The sequence below is a fragment of the Camelus bactrianus genome, chromosome 10 (genome assembly GCF_048773025.1).
Source record: "Camelus bactrianus isolate YW-2024 breed Bactrian camel chromosome 10, ASM4877302v1, whole genome shotgun sequence".
Taxonomy (NCBI): Eukaryota; Metazoa; Chordata; class Mammalia; order Artiodactyla; family Camelidae; genus Camelus; species Camelus bactrianus.
Window position 1 is genome coordinate 7,520,706 of NC_133548.1, and position 13,329 is coordinate 7,534,034.

The 13,329-nt window shown below is 57.3% G+C and overlaps 3 protein-coding genes across 4 annotated transcripts; 1 reads left to right on the plus strand and 2 right to left on the minus strand.

Annotated features, from left to right (window-relative positions):
- Positions 1-1,134: 1,134 nt before the first annotated feature.
- PRDX5 (peroxiredoxin 5) lies at positions 1,135-4,101 on the minus strand. Its single transcript, XM_010957080.3, has 6 exons — positions 3,811-4,101; positions 2,431-2,565; positions 1,810-1,941; positions 1,698-1,736; positions 1,484-1,545; positions 1,135-1,378 (listed from the first exon to the last, which is right to left on the minus strand). The coding sequence occupies exons 1-6, from the start codon at positions 3,988-3,990 to the stop codon at positions 1,273-1,275; spliced, it is 654 nt and encodes a 217-aa protein (XP_010955382.1). The 5' UTR covers positions 3,991-4,101; the 3' UTR covers positions 1,135-1,272.
- A 457-nt stretch (positions 4,102-4,558) lies between these two features.
- On the plus strand, positions 4,559-5,569 carry TRMT112 (tRNA methyltransferase activator subunit 11-2). The gene is made up of 4 exons (XM_010957078.3): positions 4,559-4,786; positions 4,878-4,979; positions 5,118-5,207; positions 5,287-5,569. Exons 1-4 carry the CDS (start codon positions 4,709-4,711, stop codon positions 5,392-5,394), a joined length of 378 nt encoding a protein of 125 aa, XP_010955380.1. The 5' UTR covers positions 4,559-4,708; the 3' UTR covers positions 5,395-5,569.
- Positions 5,517-13,312, minus strand: ESRRA (estrogen related receptor alpha). Of its 2 annotated transcripts, XM_074371816.1 has the most exons (7): positions 13,088-13,312; positions 11,278-11,614; positions 8,176-8,292; positions 7,908-8,036; positions 7,343-7,510; positions 6,974-7,243; positions 5,517-6,553 (listed from the first exon to the last, which is right to left on the minus strand). In XM_074371816.1, the coding sequence occupies exons 2-7, from the start codon at positions 11,600-11,602 to the stop codon at positions 6,294-6,296; spliced, it is 1,269 nt and encodes a 422-aa protein (XP_074227917.1). In that variant the 5' UTR covers positions 11,603-11,614; positions 13,088-13,312; the 3' UTR covers positions 5,517-6,293. The 2 variants fall into 2 exon arrangements, with proteins under 2 accessions (XP_074227917.1, XP_074227918.1); XM_074371817.1 differs by lacking the exons at positions 11,278-11,614; positions 13,088-13,312 and having other exon boundaries at positions 8,195-8,283.
- Positions 13,313-13,329: the final 17 nt, after the last annotated feature.

The window sequence follows — 13,329 nt, forward strand, 5'->3', positions numbered from 1 at the left end:
TCCATATCGTTCCCTCTGCCAGAGCACCAGTCCCACTATCTCAAGGGCCATGTCCTCCAAGAGGCCCCTCCTTGACTTTCTCTGGAAGCCCTGAATGAGTGCAGCCTGCCCTAGCCAGCTCTGAACCTGCCCGAGCCCCAGCAGATGGCCAGGCAGGGCAGGGAGGGCCCCTCAGGGCCTGGTGCTGACAGAGCACACAGCAGGCAGCTATGTGTGAGTAAAGCTCCCAGGGGCCAACTGATTGGCTCAAATCCGAACTCTTAAGTGGCTGAATGAGCCAGGCCTACTTACTTACCCTCTCTGGGGTCTAACAGGGCAGTACAGTTCACACCCCACAGGATGGTGCCAAGGAGTTTTACTATACCTCAAGCATCTGCCTCCCTTAGACTGTGAGCGCCTAAACACAGCAGGGGTCTAATAATCACCACCTGCTGCTGCTGAAACACATGGCTTCCCAGGGACAAGAGGCAGAGGGCAAGGGCAGGGCCCGCAGGCAGCAATGATCCTCAGCCCAACCCCTGCTGGCCCCCCTGACCCTCCGCACCCCACAGTTCACCGACTGCTGCTCAGGCCTCATGAGCATCATCTCCCCCACAGCTCACCTAGACTCCTCTCCCGGGGAACCACCTCCCTGGACTGAACCAGCACTGCCTCCACCAATGAAGTCCTTTCTGCCAGTCAGATGGTCCCAAGGCACCAGGGGCCCTTCTTGGGATGTGGGTGCTCCCAGAAGGGGTTCAGCAGAGTTTTAAAGAATGATGAGGCTTGGGTTTGGTCCATGTTGGGGGCGATGACTGGAGCCCAAATGCCTACCCTGAGGTCTGTGGTCAAAATGAGATCAGCCATCACTCAGACATCACATGCAAAGGTCATGGGGGTGAACCAAGTTCAGGGCTGCCTAGGGCCTTTCCAGACATGCTCCCTCTGCATGACTGCTCCTCCCTTACTCTTCAGACCACTGGCCTTTTCTCAGCTTGCAGACTGATGCTTCATAAGAGGCCTTCTCTGACTCCTAAGTTAAATCAGGGTCCCCTGTTAGTCTCCCCATCTGCCCCTGCCCACTACCCTCACAGCCTGCCTGTCATGAGAAATGGCCCTGGACAAAGCAGCAATTCAAAATCAAAGAGACAGACATAAACCAGAAGTGTTTATTGCAGAAATCTGGCCGAGGTTCCAACTGGGTGGCCACAGTTGAGGCTGGGTTAGGGCCCCCTGCCCAGGGGTGGGTAGGTAAATAGGGAATGTGGAAGGAGCACTTCTGGGCCTGAGGCCTCAGAGCTGTGAGATGATGTTGGGGGCCAGGCTGCAGGTGAGGCCTGTGCCATCGGGCTCCACATTCAAGGACTTCACTATGCCATCCTCTATCACCATGGAGAACCTGCCAGAAAGAAGGGCCAGGCCAGTTGCAACAGCCTGGGCCTAGAGGCTGGGAATGGAAACAGGCTAGGTCGGGGGAACCCCACGGGGACTCTCCTACTTTTACCTCTTGAGCCGTCGATTCCCAAAGAGGGACACCAATGAATCATCTAGTAACAAATCTGTCTCCTGAAAGGAGAGGCAGAGGACAGGGTCAGGAACCCCCAGAATACGCCAAGACCCCTGGCTGCTGCCCACATTGGCCATGTCCCTCCAAGTCCCTACTTCCAGGGCCCAACACAAGAACCACCCTGCAGGTGGAGGATGGGGGGTGCACTCACCTTCCCAAAGGCCCCAGTGGGGTCAGCCAGGAGCTGAACCTAAGGAGAAAGTAAAAGTCACATGAAAAATCTCCTGCTTGGCCCCTGATCCCCTGCAGGACCCACACCTCACCTTGCCTTCCGTGTTGTGGGCTCGTCCCCATTCTTTGGTCACGAAAACATCATTAACACTCAAACATGCCACCACCTGGATGCCCTTGGCCTTCAGAGCTCCGGCCTGCTCCACAAACCCTGGCAGGTGGGTCTGGGGAGGGGGAAACAGGGTCAACAAAGGGATAAATGCCTCTGCTCCTCAGCCTACCCTTCATCCCCAGGCCCTCCTCACCTCTCTTACAACAGTTTTGATCAGACAATAACTGTGTAAGCTACAGTTCCTTTTTGCCTTGGCCACTAGGAAGCTTGGATCTAAATTTAAGTGTTCCTTGGCCAAGACCATGAACTTCCCATGGGGCAGGACTATGTCCCATTTACCCGAGTTCCAAGTCCCTTCCAGTGCCTGTCACCCAGCAGGATCAATGAGAGTGATGGATTTCATTGCATCAACCTTTTGTCTTACATACCTGGTACCTGTTCACAGCCTTATTTTTTTTTAAATAGATATGCTCTTTTAACTGTCACATCATCTACATTGTACCTTGGTATAAGCTGCCCCAGGACAACGTAGAGGGCTAACAAATGACACAAACATGTACACAAAGTCCCAACTGCTGAGCCCCAGAGGGGCGGGCCTCACCTTGGAACAGCCAGGGGTAAAGGCCCCAGGGACTCCAAACAGCACCCCCTTCTTGCCCTTGAATAGCTCTGCCAGGTTCACCTTGTTCCCAGGCTCCCCCTCAAACACCACCACCGATGGGATGGCATCTCCCACCTAGAAGGAATGACGCCAAGGTAAGGAGTGGGGCAGGAGGCCAAGAGAAGAGCAGCATGGGCGGGTGGGCAGGGGGTGGCGATGGTGGAAGCCCAGAGGACCTGGTAGTTCTGCTTGGTCGGGTGGAGCCAAGAAAGTCCAACCCTGTCAGAGCTTCCAGAGCTCCCTACCCCACAATCACCTGGTTACCCAACATTCTCCAGGTTTGGAGGTGGCCCCATTCCTCTTAAGAGCCAGTTATTGAAAACAGAAAAAGGGAGAGAAGGCCTCCCCGGGTGTCGCAAGGGGTTGAGTAAACAAGCTGAGTTACAGGAAAGGAGTGGGGAAAATGAACAGGAGGAGGCCCTGACAACACCGAGGGAGGGGACCCTGGCCTCAGCTGAGAGTCCCGCCCTCAGGAAGAGAAAAAGGGAGGGTGGCAGAAGGTGGGAAAGTTGAGGAGGGAGGTGCAGGTTGCTACATCCAGAAGGTAAAGAATAAAAGAAGGAATCTCTTGAAGGGGAAGGGACCAGTCTACCTGGGAGTGCGTGAGGCTTCATGGGGCCAGAGGAGGTGGACAAGAGAGGAAAGTCAGGGGCGAGGGGAGAGTCTCTGAGAAACCCAGCAGTTGGTTGTAGGATGAAGCAGAAGGAGGAGAGGGTCTCAGAAGAGTGTGGCACAGCGAGGGAAGGAGCTGGGGATGTTTCCATAAGATGAGAGGGGTGAAAGACTCAGAAGGGTGGGAATTAGCCATGGGTGGACTGCAATGGGGGAGACAAAACAGGGCTCTAAGAGACAACAGCTGTTTCAGAATATGGGGTGAGAGTGATGCCCAATAACACGACAAAAGCGAGCGGGACGGTACGGAGGAGGGCACTATAGGGACTGAAAAGGGCAAAGGAGGTGGTTCCATAAGGCGAAGGAAGCCTTGGTACTCAATCGCCTGAAAATGGTGGAGACCCATCACACGGTGTCCCAGAATGGATGCCGTCTACGAGTGGAAGGCCCGAGAGCCTTGCGGGCTGTTCCAGGAGATGCGGCACGGGGCCCCTAAAATTGGCGACAACGTTGTAACCACGGGGTCTGGTGGAGGGGATGAAGGAGACAGACGGCGAGGGGAGCCTCTAGGGCGGCGGGGAAGGGTCAGGAGGGCAAGAAAGAGGATGACTCTCGCCCAGACAAGCGGGATGGAGGACGCTAGGGAAACAGTCCGGAGGAGGTGGGGGGAAGGTGGGAGGTATCAGGCCTGGCCGAGTCAGCGGTCACCTTGATCGGGGCCATGGCTGCAGCAGCGCTTCTGAAACCGCGGACCCCACGAAACGCCCACTCTAGGCCCCCTTCCAGGCACCTTCTGGCTCCCGCCGCTGCCGCACACTCAACGGCAGTCGCCCGGGAGACCACCGGACGCGTTCTACTTCCCAGAATGCAAAACCACGCCAGCGACATGCCAGACCCTGAAGCCACAATTGCCCCGCCCCCTCCCGGCCTCGCCCCGCCCCAGCTCTCACTTCCGCCTCCCGGCTGAGGCTGAAGGCGGGGCCTGACGTGAGGCGTTATGACCAAACCCTGCAGAAAGCGAAGCCTCGGCCGCCCAGGCCTCCTGCCGTCACTGGGCAGGCGTGGGCGGCGCGCGCAGAGGCGGAGCTTCCAACACGCTCGGCTTATTTGCGTTTGAGGCTGGATCACTGGTGCGCTCGCGAATAGGCGGAGCTTGTTTGCGTGCACCAGTAGGATGCCGCCGTTTTGCTGGGCATAGTTTACGGGTTGGGGCAGCATTTCTGTTCTTAACCGAAAACGAGGGGCGGGAGACAATGTCAGTCACCTGTGTGGGAGTAAAATATTTATTTTGCATTTAAGGAAGGTCCCTGCGTTGCAGATGTTTTACATATAATTTTTACTGTACATGATTTGTAGCAGCTGCAGGTTTGTCTCAGCCAAAACCACTGAGCCTGCGTCCTAGCAATTTCCTGCCAAGATGCTTCCGGGAGCAGCGCGTGATCCTATCAGACCTCTGCTACGGAGAGCACGAGAAGTTCCAGCAAGTTCGCCGTTTCCGCCCCTCCCAGCTATCCAATAGGATAGAGAGTGGAGCAGCCCCGGAAGTAACTCCAGCGGGGTCCGCCTTCTTTCCGGCTCCGGCTTGGCGAGAGCGCGTTGTGGCGACATGAAGCTGCTCACCCATAACTTGCTGAGCTCGCATGTGCGGGGGGTTGGGCCCCGTGGCTTCCCCCTGCGCCTCCAGGTACCGGCCGGGGCGATCTCGCGCCCCTCTCCGTGGCGGGCCGGAGAACTAGGATCCGGTCCCTGCCTAACTCAGTCTCTCCGCCCCGCAGGCCACCGAGGTCCGCATCAACCCTGTGGAGTTCAACCCCGACTTCGTAGCGCGTATGATACCCAAAGTGGAATGGGCGGCGCTTCTGGAGGCAGCCGACACCGTAAGGACCCTCCCTGCCTCCTGTGCACACCCTAGCGGGGACCGTGGTCTCACCGCGACCCCTTACACCAGGCCAGGGAGCCTGGCCTTAGGGCGAGGGTCGGGCATGCCCAGAGATGATATAACTTCTTGCCCACAGTTGCATCTTATCGAGGTGCCCAAAGAGCCTATTGAGGGATATGAGCATGACGAGGAATTTCTGAGGAAGATGCACCACGTACTGCTGGAGGTAAGAATCCTCTCCACTTGCTTCCCAGCCCTCCACCTGGAAGCTGCCATTGCTCAGCTGTGTTCCCCTTTTCTCGCAGGTGGAGGTATTGGAGGGCACGCTGCAGTGCCCAGAGTCTGGACGTCTGTTCCCCATCAGCCGGGGGATCCCCAATATGCTGCTGAGTGATGAAGAAACGGAGACTTAAAACCGTGCCAGGCACCAGTTTTTCCGTTGTGACTGTGTGTATCTTTGTTTACGTATATCCTGTTGGCTAGTTCCGTTCTGTGTATCTCCGATCGTTGGCCCAGTGACACACCGAACACATAGTGTTCTTGAGCTCGATATATTTTTTTTTTCTCATTAAAGGTTCAAAACCAAAAGCGGTTTCTCTTTGCAGCAAATATACATTAAAATAGAGTCTCTGTACAGCCAAGGGCTCTGGGTCCTGGCTTGCCCCATGTCCCTGCGCCTCCCTGGCCAAACCCAAAAATAAATATAGTGTTATTGCTCTGCAGGGCATAGAGGCAGTGCTCTCCCTGCCCCCTGAGGAGGCTGGGTGGGAGCTGATGGGGGAGTCCTGGCCACCCCAGGGGTCCAGGGGCTGGAGCCTGCTTGGAGTTATTGCTTCGGGGGGGGGGGCAGTAATGCCCAATGCAAATGATGAGGAGAGGAGCGAAGGGAGCAGGGGCCTTTGCTCTCCAAATCCCTCTGTTCTAGAGAGGAAGTCGGATTAAGCAGCAGCAAAAGCATCACCCGCTGGGAGACTGGCCTCCACTCCCTTCCCTCCCTGAGATCAGGCTTCTGCCCCCCCCCCATCCCCTGCAGCCCCCTATGGCTTCCGCAAGGCCCCCGACACTCTGAGGGCACGTTATGGCTTGCGAGGGGCAGCACTGTGCCCAGAGCCTGGACACGCACATTCCCAGCTTCTAACACCCCCTAGAATGGGGGAGGGGAGGGCATAGGGCCTGCTCCCAGGGGCTGATGGTGTTGCCCTGGCCCTGCCAGCAGGCTGTGGCACTGCCCAGACCCCAGCTCTGCCCACTTGGGGCTGACTCCATGCTGGGCGGGTCCTGCCAGCACCCCCACCCGTGCCCACCCCTTGCCTCAGTCCATCATGGCCTCGAGCATCTCCAAGAATAGTTTGTGCATGGGCACCTTTCCCTCCAGCTTCACCCCATAGAAATGGGCCAGCACTTTGCCCGCTGTCTGGCGAAGGAGTGGTAATGTGAGCAGCAGCCTGCCTGCCCGCCGCCGCTCAGCACCCCCTCCGGGGCCCGCCCGGCCAGCTTCATACTCCAGCAGGGCCTCATGTAGAGCTTCTCGCAGCTGCTCCACAGCCTCGGCATCTTCAATGTGCACAGAGTCTGCAAGGAGAGGCAACAGCTGTAGACGTGGGACACCTCCAGAAAAGGCAGAGCCCCCATCTTCCCCGGGAACCACTGGATGGGGCCAAGCAGGAGGAGGACAAGGATTTGCTGAAGCACCACTCACTGCTCCTGCCCATGAGCCGGGCCCACCCTTTCTCCTTTGGCTATGGCCACCTGGTCCCTACCACCTTCCCTCCCACTCAATGGCTCACTTTTCCACAGAAGTCTCACACTAGGGCTCAAAATCCTATATGCAGTTCCTGGGCCTGCCCTTGACTTATTTTGTGACCTTCAGTAAGTCACTGTTCTTCCCTAAGGTTCAGTTTTCCTTGTTTACAAAATGAGGCTGTGCCACCATCAGAGCTAAAAACCGGAGGGCCTTAGGGAGAGACTTGTCAGCACCTGCCCCAGACTAACCTGAGTTAGCGAGGGCCAGGGCCTTCAGCAGGACATACTCCTCACGCTCCAGCCGTAGGGCCTGCAGGCGCCGCACCAGTTGCAGCAGGGCAGCCCCCAGTTCCCCCAGGCCGGCCGCTCGAGCCCCCTCTTCATCCAGGACCAGGTCCTCAGCAAAGGCCAGCTCATCCTGCAGTGGCAGTGAGCGCTGGGCCACACCCAACACCAGTACCTCCATCCACACACTCTGCAGGACTGACATCTGGTCAGACAGCGACAGTGACGAGAAGCCTGGAGGGCAGTGGGGAGCAGACCTGGTTGAGTAAGCGCACCAGAGCCGGGCATGTCCCGGCCTACCTAGGGAAGCCCCACATCACTTGGGCCCTTTACCTGGGATGCTCTTGGCCCAGCTGATGGTGACCACGATCTCTCGGTCAAAGAGGTCACAGAGGGTAGCCACGGCCGGGAGGTGTCCGTCAGGGCCCGCTGGGTCAGGCATGGCATACAGCTTCTCGGGCTCAACCACCAGCAGATGGGACACCAGTGCATTCACTGGGGCTGCAGTGAGAGGTGGAAGAGGCACTAGAATTCATCACCTTGCTGGTACTTCAGGGTCAAGCATCTTCCCAGAGTCAGTCCGCCTGTGGCTTTCCTCAACAGCCACTGGCCAGCCAGACTCAGACACCTCTCTACAGGAAGGGCCACACTAGCTCTCAGGGAAAGTATCTGTGAAAGAACCAGAAAGCCTTCTCTGCTCTCAGCTGGGCTGCTTGAGGCCTGATGCAGAAAAGGATTATTTTTGTAAATACTTCTTGAGGGAAATGAGTAAGTGAACACATGAAAGGAAGATTCGGGTCCCAGTGCCCAAGCTAACTACTATCCTGGGTGAATGACGTCAGACAGGCCTCCCATGTCCTTGCCCCACCCCAGCCCCAAGGACCCACAGTGCTCTCACCTGTCTTCCGAGGCCCTCCAGCCACTGCCAGAGGACCAGCGGGGAAGGGGCCTGGGAAGGGCAGTGGGTCCACCTCTGGCCGCCGCTTGTACTTCTGTCGCCCACCCCGGACACGGTCCAGACGTACCCCTTGAATTGAAGGACAGGGCTGTGTCCGTGGGGCTGGGGATGACCTCTTTTGCAGAGCCCGCCGGCCCAGGCCATTCCACTGGTATGCCCCCGTGCGTCCAGCCCCCACAGCCTCGCCCAGGCCCCCACCAGCGCTCACCCTCCTTGAGCATGCCCACCCGCAGGCACTTGGTGAAGCGACAGGCCTGGCAGGCCTTGCGTCTCCGCTTGGTGATCTCGCACTCGTTGGAGGCCGGACAGCTGTACTCGATGCTCCCTGCCAGGAAGAGGCAGGGCTCCAGTGGCGGCCTCCCAGGGCCCGGAGCAGGGCCCAGCAGACAGGAGAGCCCTGACTCGCCCCGGGCAAGCACAAGTCTGGGGAGAGCAGGAGTGCCGTGAGTGGGGCAGGGGAGCCCGGGGCAATAATGGGAAAGATTGCTGGGCTGGGGGCCCCCAGCCTGGGCAAGGGAAGCGCTGGGACCAGGGGAGTCAGGCTGCACCTACCCCAAACTTCTTGTCAAGTCACATCTCTGGGCTGTACTGCCCTGAATCTGCTCTTACCAAGGGCTACATCCAATGGTCAATTCCTGTCCTCATCTTACTTGGCCTAAAGGGGCATCTAATGTTATTGATCACTCCTAGAAACACTTTTCTTCTTTTGCTTGTAGGTTACCACACTCCTGGTTTCCCTCCCACCTTACTGCCACTTCGTGGTTTCTGTGCAGCTGCCTGCACTCCTTCCACTGAAGACCCCCCCAAGGGCTCCCCTCGACCTCACCTCCACTGACTCACTCTCATGGTGATCTCACCCAGTTGTGGACTTTCAAATCTGTATCTGTAGTCTAGACCTGCCTGAACTCTAGATGCATATCCCACTGCCTCCTTGGCATCCTTCCTGCACATCTACAAGACGCTGCAAACCTTACCTGTCCTAGGTGGAGCCCTGGGTCTACCCCTCCAAGACCTGCAACCCCATCTGTCCAGTTGCTCAAGCAGAATTTGAGGAGATATCTTTGATTCCTTTCTCACACCCTAAATCCAACCCATTGACAGATCCTTGTGGGCTTCACCTCCGAATGTATCCAGAAGCTGACCCTTTCTACCCGTGACAACTACTTTCACACTTGACCAGAGTCACTGTCACCTATCCTCCTGCCCATCCCCTGCTCAAAACACTCCAATGATTTCCCTTCTCAGAGTAAAAGCCCAGGTGAACCCTGTGGCCTGTGAGGCCTACACTTCACCATCCTTCTGACCTCATCCCCTCTTCCCACTGTGCCCGGCTCCTTTGGCCGCTTTGGTGTTCCTCAAACAGGCCCCTGCCTCAAGGGCCACTGCTCCCTCACCTCCTTCAAGCTCTGTGAGGCCTTCCTGGCAGCTGTGTGGGAATGCCGAATGCCCCCCTGCAGACACCTCGGGACGCCTGTCCCTGCTTCATGCCTTCTCATCTGTTCTTAGTATCACCTAATATGCCACCTATGTATGGAGTACATACTTATCTTCTTTGTTACCTTTAGTGTTAGTTCCACAGGGGTCAGGGCTGTACCCAGTGCTACGAACGGGGGGTCTGGCTGAATGAATGCACGGCGGCTCTCCCAGGGACTGAATGATACAACCAGCCAAAATGCCCTTAGTGCATTTCTCCTTGCAGCCTGCTTTCTCCTACACCCTACCTGGGCTTCTGCACCTAGCTCAGGACACCTCCTTGGGGAGGCCCTCTGGAGCCCCAGACCCAGGCAGCTTCCCTGGCACTCACCCTGCTCCTCACCTTCCTGCACTTACCACTGTTGTTCTATTAATAACTGGGTTAAGTTCATTGTTTTCTCTCTCTCCCCTCTGCTGGAATATAAACTGCTTGAGGACAGCAGCAATCCTGCCTTAGTCCCAGCTATATCCCTATACCTGGAATGGTGGCCAGGATAGCAAAGCACAGGTTTGTGAAGAGCAAGGACCCTGGAGGCTGCCCAGGACACATCCTGACACTGCCACTTACCAACTGTGTGAATTTGGGCAAGTCTCACACCTAAGCCCTTGAGGCCTCAGTTTACTCACACCTGTAAAACTGGGATGATTAACACCTCCTTCTTACTAAGGCGGGTTGTGAGAACTAAATGGGATGATCAAGGTAAAACATTTAGCATGGTTCCCAGCACTTCAATGCTCAATAAATGACTACTATTTATGGCTCCTGCTCAATAATATTTATCAACTGAGGCAACAAAAAATGCAGGGTTCCGGGGTGGGTCAGAAACACCTGGACGTGGGCCTGTTGGCTCAATGGTCTTCAGGGCCAGAGGGGAGCAGAAAGCTTTTAGACCAACGGGTCTCAGCCAAGTCAAAACTTGCTGCAATGTCACAATCAGTGGTGAGGCGTCTGTCCGAAGTTCAGTTATTAGTAATAAGCAGAGGTGAGTCTCGCCTGCATGAGCTTAGCTCTGGACCTAAATCAACCCCAGCTCAAATCTCGTTTGTGCCATTTTTCTACCTGTGGGACTTGAACAAAGTTTTACAAACCTCTCTGGGCCTCAGTAATAATAGTGCTGGCACCTTGGAAATCGCTCTGGGGGTAACCGAGAGCATAAACGTAACAGGGCACAGGGCCTGGCACAGGGTAAGCACTCAAGAAATGTTCTCAAAAAGTCTACACGTTGTAGCCCCAAATAACCAACAGTTTCCATAAAAATACAAGTAACAGGCACATCCCCAATAATACTTACTATATCACCATTGCTCACTCATATTTTGATATGCTCAAAAATTCAATGAGCACTATTAGCAGGGATGCCTGTCTTTTTAAAGTTAGGTGCTGAAATATGATGAAGCCCCTCTCAGTTACCGGTAAAAACCTGCCTTGTGCTGGCGCTGCTTCAGGGAAATCAACACAAAAAGGGGCATATTATGTTTTCTGCTAGTGAGAAGTCAGCAGCTGCCGGAAGCAAGAACAAGTTTAGGAGCAGGCAGAGGCTACTTTGAATTTTTTAGAGCCACTGTGGAAGGTGTTGGGCCCATAGTACCCAGAAACCTAGGAGGCCTCCGGAGTCCCACTCTTACATCCCACATTCAATCCGTCAACGCATCCTGGTGGCTTTATTTAACTCTGAAGGGAGAGGGCTTTCCTGAGAGGTAGGAGGGCCTGGGAACTTCAGGCTGCCAACCCCAAGTGGTACCACGGCAGTCTGAGGGTCTACAGCCACCCAGCAGGGCACTAACTGGGTAGTGCCAGAAAGAGGGCAAAGGGCACAGGAGTGGGGTGGGGGCTCACCCTGGATGGTCCTCTTGAAGAAGGCTTTGCAGGCCTCACAGGATGCCACACCATAATGGTAGCCGGAGGCCACGTCCCCACAGACCAGGCAGAGGCGTTTGGGCAGGGAGCTGAGCACCAACTTCCCACCACCCTGCTCGCCAGGCCCAGCCCCCTCCCCATCCTCCTCCTCTTTGTGGCCAGGGAGGCAGCGGGTGGGAGCTGGGCCAGGAGCCAGGGTCACAGGGGCCTCAGTCTCAGTCTCCGAGGAACCCTTTGGGCTGTCAGGGCTGGCTGGCTCTGCCTTGATGTAGAGAGGCTCAATGCCCACCACCTGGCTGGACATGGCGCTGGTCACCTGCGGGAAGAGACCCGTCAGGTCACAGGGAGGCGCTGGGATGGGGGATGGAGACACCCTGTCACCCTGGTTGCCCAACCCCGGGCCTGGGGCCAGGCTTCCAGGCTCAGTACGGGGGAGGAAGGGGGGACAGAGTCCAAGGAAGGCTGCCCATGAAGAGGGCCCCCCAGCTGTTGCCATGGGAACAGAGGCTCCTGTGCCTCCAGGGCCAGTAACTGACAGGAATCCCACTCAAGAGGTTGCCAGAGACTTGGAAACCCCCTATACCCACTCAGGCCAGGGAATAGGGTTAACTTAGCCCCCAAGCACACTTCAACCCGAGCCAGACCCCAGCCAGGAGTGGGATACCGCTCAATTTTCTCCAGATGTCGGGGATCTCAGTGATCTCCACACCCAAGTAACCTCAAGATCGCAAACTGAGGTACACAAATCCAAGCACAGTTGATGTGCTCACACATGTTGTGTTTACACACTCCCACTCACCTGGGTTCCCGACTATCTTCACCTGCACGCACAAGCTCACACACACTCACACATGATCACTCTACTGGGCAGGTTCATGCTGACACATGGCCTTTCCCAAACCATGAGCTCTCACTCACGCTCCCATGTGCCTTCGCACACTCCTGAAAAGCATGCCGCATTCAAGGCTCATAATCACACTCTCGTTCACAAACACTCTTACACCCTCACCTTGTCCCCACACTCACACACACAGGCATAGACCCTAGTGGAAACACATTCAGACCTTTTCACACCTGACACATCTCCCCCTCCAGACCCAGGCAGCGGCGGGAGCGGCTCCACCTCCTTGCAACCGCCTCCCCCCACCCCCCAGCACATTCACTCTTACACTCCAGCTGCCGCAGTCCTCCACTACGGGGCGCCCCGCCCCCCCAACCTGCGCACACCTACGGGAAGTTGCCTAAAGTTGCTGCGCCGCCCCTCCCCCTCCACCCGCGAGGGCCCTCTATCAGGTTATCAGGAAGTAATGGGGGAGCGCCAAGGAGGAGGAAGTTCTCCCCTGCCAGTGCGATGACCTTTGACCCAGAGAGAAGGGTGGCCCAAGGCCCCTTCGAGCGCCCCCACGTGGTCTTCAAAGCCCCTTTCCAGGGCAGGGAACCCTTCCCATCTTCCACTCCGGCCCGCCCCTGGGACTTAGGCACGCTCCAGGTGCCCGACTGAACCCTGCCGTGGGACTGGATCCGAGGCCCAAGACCGACCCTGGCCAGGATCTGCAGCCCAAGCCAGAGCCGCCCCCGGTCCCAAACCGGCGCATTAAGACCTAGGTCCAGATCCTTCCCGGACCCTGACCCCGTCTGGCTTTCGACTCGGTCCCGACCGTGACCCGGGCCGCTATGGAGAGGAACCTCGCTTGGAGCCCGCCCCCCGCCCGACTCCCTGCAGCGTTCGCACATGGCCACTGCGCCCCGCCCGCCCACCCCCCAGCGGCGCTCCCCTCCGCCCCCGGACCTGGGGCTCCGGCAGGGCGGGCGGGCAGGCATGGGGGCCGAGCGGCCAGGAGAGCCGGGGTGAGCTGGGGGCCGCGGGCGGCCCCTTCTCCGCCGCCTCCTCGGGCCGCGCCGCCCCGCCGCGACGCGTCCCCTCACTCGGCGGCGCCGCCGGCGGCTTGTAGGACACAAAAGGACATCGCGGCCGCTTCCTACTCCGCTTCCTCCAGCTGACAGCGGGGGCGGGGCTGGCCGTGCGCATGC